This window comes from Sciurus carolinensis, chromosome 11, assembly GCF_902686445.1.
Source record: "Sciurus carolinensis chromosome 11, mSciCar1.2, whole genome shotgun sequence".
Classification (NCBI taxonomy): domain Eukaryota; kingdom Metazoa; phylum Chordata; class Mammalia; order Rodentia; family Sciuridae; genus Sciurus; species Sciurus carolinensis.
Window position 1 is genome coordinate 25,201,085 of NC_062223.1, and position 6,489 is coordinate 25,207,573.

Below are 6,489 nucleotides of genomic sequence, written 5' to 3' on the forward strand. Positions count from 1 at the left end.
CAGATGACTAGAAAAGAGTCTGTGATTTGTGCGTATAATTAAATATCCTTCCGTCATAAATAAGAAGAAAACCCTTCCATTTCCAACAACATGGATAAACTCAGAGGACATTATTTAAAAAAAAAATGCCAGGACAAAAATGCAAAGGTTACCACTTACAGAATTAATGCAATGTAGACTGAGTCACAGAGTCACAGGCTGAAATTAGCTGCAGAAGGGGGAAGTGGGAGATGTCAGTCAACACATTCAACTTGGATTGCACAACATGAGTAAGTCCTACAGGTCTACACACCAGAGTGCTAATATTGTCGATAGAGTAGGTATGCATTACAGTTTGCTAAGAGGGTAGATCTTGTGTTAGGTGTATTTATCACAATAAAAATCATAAACAAGGAGTTGGGAAGACACTTGCAACTGAGATCAGATATGTGATTGGGGAACTTTATAGCATAGATTATGATGACAGTTTCAAATGTTTATGTGTATCCCCCAACACATCCACTCACATATTTTATGCACAATTATTGCCTGTGAACTATACCTCAAAGAAGTGATTTTTAGAAATGAAGAAGCAATCCACAGGGGGTGTTAACTGGAGATGTGAGAAAATAAAATTAATGTACAGTCTTTGAGAAAATTATATGTGTGTATTTATTTATGTATTATGTACATAACAAATGTCTTTCAACATGTTGAAAACATTTAAAAACATACAAGAAGGAAGTCAAAACCACTGTAGTCTAGTTATAGATAGAATTTTCACAAAAGATGGCATATAAATGGTCAGTAAATATATGAAAAAAATTTACATCTTTGGTGATCAGGGAATTTCAATTTAAGCATCAAAATAATTTATGACTATGTATCTTCTAGAACTACTAAATCAAAAATAATTAGCAATACCAAATGACAAAGTATGGAAAGCCTGGAACCCTCTCATTGTGTTTTAAATATCTTTCCAAATTCTTCATGATGACTATTAATCCACATTAACCAACTCATGAGTCCAGGGACAACTTCAATTTAGAGCCTTCTGGGATTCTGGCTATTTCAAAAACACTAGGAAAATTAGGAAAAGCAGATTTTGGATCTAAGTGCTTTAAAATAACTGCCATAACATTTAGACATTCATTGCTTAGGCTTTCAAGTAATCAAGAATGGGTTTTCAGAAATGGCTAAAACTGATAGATAGAAGTCCTTCTGTGACAGGCATCACTGGGGAGCCTGGACCACTGGTCCCCAGGCTGAACTTAGGTCACCATGCTATTTACACAACATTCAGCTTTCCTAGCAACTCAGGTTAAGACAGGGAAATGTAAGTCCCAATTGTTTATGTCCTATGTGCAGGGAACATGATCTATATTCAAGAATGGGTGATATTCAAACATACCACCAGGACACCCAATTCTAAAACAAAACCATTCCAGCAAGGGCATAACTAACTCTTGGGAGAGGATGCACAGCTACAGGCAAGGCACCTGAGGTTTTATGGGAACATCTTTAAATATCCTGTTAGTGTAAGATGTAAATATTCCTTGTTGTAGTTAATGTTTCCAGAGAAAGACTCCTCTTATGCAGTGACCCACTGAAATGCTTTTCCTCTGCACTTCCCACATCCTGACCTGATGAACCAGAACCAGGTAATGAGGATCATTTCTCCATAATAGTGAATGAAGTGACTTTGTTCTAAATTCAAACCTTGGGATTTCTGTGAAATCACTTTGTGCTTTGGTGAGCACAAAGATGGAGTCTTATAAAGACACTTCCTTAAAACTGTTTGATTTGAAATTGAATTATCTGAGCAAGTTTATTTTGACCCCATCTTATCTTTCATATTCAAAGATGCTTATTCTAAGAAAATTTATTTGAAGATGCATTTGTGCCTGAACACACTGAAATTTCACTAAAATCACCTGACACTGCAAAGGTAGGTTTTCAACAGTGGTGATACTTATTAAATATTGCTATTTTTCTTATACAGTTACTTTTCTTTGCTACACTTGTCAAATACAGTCACAGAAAAATCTCATCCTTACCCAAAATTTTCAAAATAGTTGTAAAAAAGTCATTAACCTAATTTAACCTTAGACAATTTGGGACTCACACACAAAAGACCTAAATGTGAATATTAATGGGCACGAGTCATCACTTGTTAGTTCAAGAACAGGCAAGTGGGAGTCTTTCTGGCATCAACCACTATGGATAATAAAGTTCTCTCTGGCTTCTCTAAACCTAATTTTGGAAATCATTCCTCCCCAGTTTGTTGCAGAGTCAAAAGTTTCTTTGCTGTTCCTCGAACTATCAACTGTTTCTCTGATGAGTGTGTACGCAGTTATATGAGTAGCCAGAAGTTCCTATATGTATCTCAAGCACCATGATGGATACGTTCATATAATAGTCAATTCTTGTAACAAATAATGAGGTGGTAGTTATTCTCAGATAATAGATGATGATGCAAGTACATGAAGTGGCAGGAAATTCACCCCAAGTAAGAAAATCTGTAATGAGGGTCTACAAAATCACTTCAAAGACAGGAAATGTTCAGAAAGATTTAGATAACATTATCATTGCTTTTTAGAACTCTAGACCTTAGTCTCTGACATCATTTCCTTACCTGTTAAATTTATAAAATAATGCCAACCACAAAGGTTATTCTAACTATTAAAATGAATCATGTGCACATAGCCCTTGGTACCTTGGAATGCATAAAATACACATTAATATTTTTCAATATCAACTATTGTATAGTTATAAGATTTAGTCAGTAAGTATCATAGAATATATTTAGTATTCCTTTTATACTTTCTTTAATTTCCATCATTCTCCATGTCAACTATTTTAAGTACTTTACCTGTGCTTCCTGTTTCTTTCTTCCACTCACTACTGAACCTCACACTGCTACATCCAGGACACACAAAGTTCTTTGTGAAAATAGTAACCAAGATTCCCCTTCCTCAAAATCCTTGTCATCTTTCAACCATTCTCAATTACCTTTTATCATTCTCTATTTTCTAACAAAAAAGAACAAAATTATTTACCTGTGTTGAGATATCAATTATACCCATCCTTTACCTCCCTTTTTGGGCTGGACTGCCACAATGTGTGTAATCTCTCATGTCAGTCCAGGTTTTGAGTCATTTCAGACAATTTAGTAAACTCAGATGGTAGATCACCTAGTGTGTGCACAAAAGTTCTTCATCTGCGAAACTGGCAAATGGTATTTGCCAAAACTCCACAGGAGGAGGTAATTGGAATAATCTTTAACAATTTTGAGTTCTTTTTTCCACTTGAAGAAATAAAAAAAAATACAGCAAGAAAAGAAACAATAAAACATAAGATCCCACAACTTGGAAGAATTCAGGCACATATTAATTATTAGAATGGAGGAATATAAGTAACCGAGGATTGTTATTATTTTCAGATTATGTTATTAACCTTCACATGAAGTTATGGAGAAAAAGAACAATGTATCAGAGTTTGTTCTTCTGGGACTCACAGAAAACCCAAAGATGCAGAAAATTATATTTGTTGTGTTTTTGTTCATCTACATCATCTCTGTGGTAGGAAATTTGCTCATTGTGATAACCATCATTGCCAGCTCACTCTTCGGGTCCCCCATGTACTTTTTCCTGGCCTATCTCTCCTTTATTGATGCTTGCTATTTCTCTGTCAATACTCCTAAGCTGATTAGAGATCCAATCCATCAAAAGAAGACCATTCTGTTCAATGAATGCATGGCCCAGGTCTTTGGAGAACACATTTTTGCAGGTGCAGAGGTCATTCTACTTACAGTGATGGCCTGTGACTGCTATGTGGCCATCTGCAAACCCTTGCACTATGCAACCATCATAAACTGGAGAGTGTGTGTCCTACTAGTTGGAGAGTCCTGGATGGGAGGCTTTCTCCATTCCACCATCCAGCTCCTCTTTATCATCCAACTACCCTTCTGTGGCCCTAATGTCATCGATCACTTTATGTGTGATCTGAACCCTTTGCTCAATCTGGCCTGCACTGATACCCACACTCTGGGCCTCTTTGTTGCTGCCAACAGTGGGTTCATCTGTTCATTAAACTTCCTCCTCCTGCTGGTCTCCTATGTGGTCATCCTGTGCTCCCAGAGAAACCACAGCTTAGAGGGCAGATGCAAAGCTCTGTCTACCTGTATCTCCCACATCACTGTGGTTGTCCTGTTCTTTGTTCCCTGCATATTTGTGTACATGAGGCCACCAGTTAATTTGTCCTTTGATAAAGCAGTTGCTGTATTCTATACCATGATAACTCCCATGGTAAATCCCTTTATCTACACTTTCAGAAATGCTCAGATAAAAAATGCTATTAGGAAATTATTTATCAGTAAAACTAATTCAGATGAGGAATGATTGTGCCTAAAACCCAGCAGCTATTCAGCTAAGGAAAAGATGCGAAGATGTTTTACAGCATATCAACAAAATATAATTATGACAAACACTAAAAAATTGTTATTTATAAACTTTTTATTAAGAAAGTAGAAATTGATTTGAAAAATGGAGTCAACCTAACCTAGGACCATGTCATGTATGTTTGGAAACTTTTTACTAACTCTGAGCCTCATTTTCTAACTTTATCTTTGTGTATGGATTCAAAGACTTTCCTCTAAGAAAAAGAATAAAGAGAACACAATGTACTGGTGACAATCTCTATAACTCTCAATACAAGTAAGCTCTGCTATTTTACCTGTAGGGCTTTGTATGTATAGGACACTGACAGAAATAGACAATTATTAATATAAGTATACTGATGATCCAGTATCCAAAATATCACTAATTATCAGATCATTCTCTTAACTACTATGATATACTATCACATAATGATGAGGAAAAGTTCCAATACTGAAACTAGGGAGCATTTTTTTAGAAAAGATTGTGCTTTGTGTATTTTAATTCATATTGAGTATCTATAACCAAAATTAAATCATTTTCATCCATATCTCTCATAATTTAATGTATCAGAATGTATGGTTTTTGTGTTTCCAATAATATTATGGTATCTAATTTCTTTTGGGCAAAGAACAAGTGGACATTTATTACCCTATTGGACATAGGGAAGATTCAACCATGTTTCTAAATTTTCTTTTAGTCATTAGAACCAGGATATTCCTCATGTCACCAAAGGCTGATAACCCATTAGAAACAATAATGAAAAATTACAGAAACAAAACAGTTGAATGTCAAAGAGGAACTCCTTTTCACTAAAGGTGCAGCTATAATCCATAAAGTGCTTGCCTGGTGGCTGCCAATACTTTCCATAAGTAACTCAAAGTCTGGCAACTGATGGATACTGAAGAAATGAATAAATGTATAAAGTAACATATAAATTGAAAAAAACTTCCAGTAAGAAAACAGTAATAGAGATTAGAGAAATAGTTTCTACCTTTGTCTCATTCTGACTCAGTGGAAAATCCTAGACAGAATTCAAAGAAGAACCATATTTTGTTTTTACTATTGCATAAACTGAGGAATGAGAAAATCTTGGAACTTTGTTGCTCAGCATATGAAAATAAACTTTACATTGATATTCCCTCAAAAAGATTTTATTATCCTATGAACATGAGCTATTTATGGTTTTTCTGTTACTTTGTGATCATATTTCATTATTCAAAACATTTTTTTTAATATGAAGGTTTGTCTACACACAGAGGGACTTTAAGATTAAGTATGTTTCACTCAAATCTTCCTTACCTAATTAATAAGCACATAATTTTGGGTCTAATGTATATGCATATTGAAGGAGGGGTTCTGATGTGGTTAAAATGATGATTTACTTCTTCCATTATAGAATTTAAAATTCATTTAGAGGCTCCTGGAAAGAAGTAGAAAATTAATGCTGAGTGTTATAAATGTTAAGATGAACAAGATGCTATGAAAATATACAGAAGGGATCCCTAAAATCTGGTGTTGGATCAATAAAGGATTCATGGAATAAAAGATATGAAAAATGGCACCCATGGTATGGTATCAGTAGAGGGAACAAGCAGGAGTTTGTTCCAAAGCATCCCTAGAACAGGTGATAGAAAACAGTTTAAAAAAAAAAAACTGTATGGAAAAATTAATCAAGTTAACAAGACTGGGTTTATTTATCTCTTTATTGAAAGCCCACTCATGCCAGCCACCAAGTGCAGGCAAAGCTACTATAAAGGTAACTCTTGTAACTCTTCACACACAGAAGACAGAAACAGACAAGATCTGCAAGGATCTCATAATCTTGATACAGCTTAATGGTAAGGACCATGAGGAAAACATCAGAAGTGTTTTAAAGTTAGTGAGTGATGCAGTTAGATTTGAGTTTTATCTAACTACCTCAGAATACAGTAAGAAGAATGGAATGAAGAGGGCAAGATCAGCAGAACAGAAGACTATTGTATAGATCTGAGTGTGAAAGGGTAGATGTTTAGACTCTGGTCCTCTGGCATGGATTATGATGAACTCTGTTAAATCCAGCTCAGATCTCCTC

General features: G+C 35.1%; 1 protein-coding gene across 1 annotated transcript; it reads left to right on the plus strand.

Annotated features, from left to right (window-relative positions):
• The first annotated feature begins 3,449 nt into the window (after positions 1-3,449).
• LOC124960382 (olfactory receptor 4C46-like) lies at positions 3,450-4,379 on the plus strand. The gene has a single exon (XM_047519115.1). It carries the CDS (start codon positions 3,450-3,452, stop codon positions 4,377-4,379), a length of 930 nt encoding a protein of 309 aa, XP_047375071.1.
• The last annotated feature ends 2,110 nt before the right edge of the window (positions 4,380-6,489 follow it).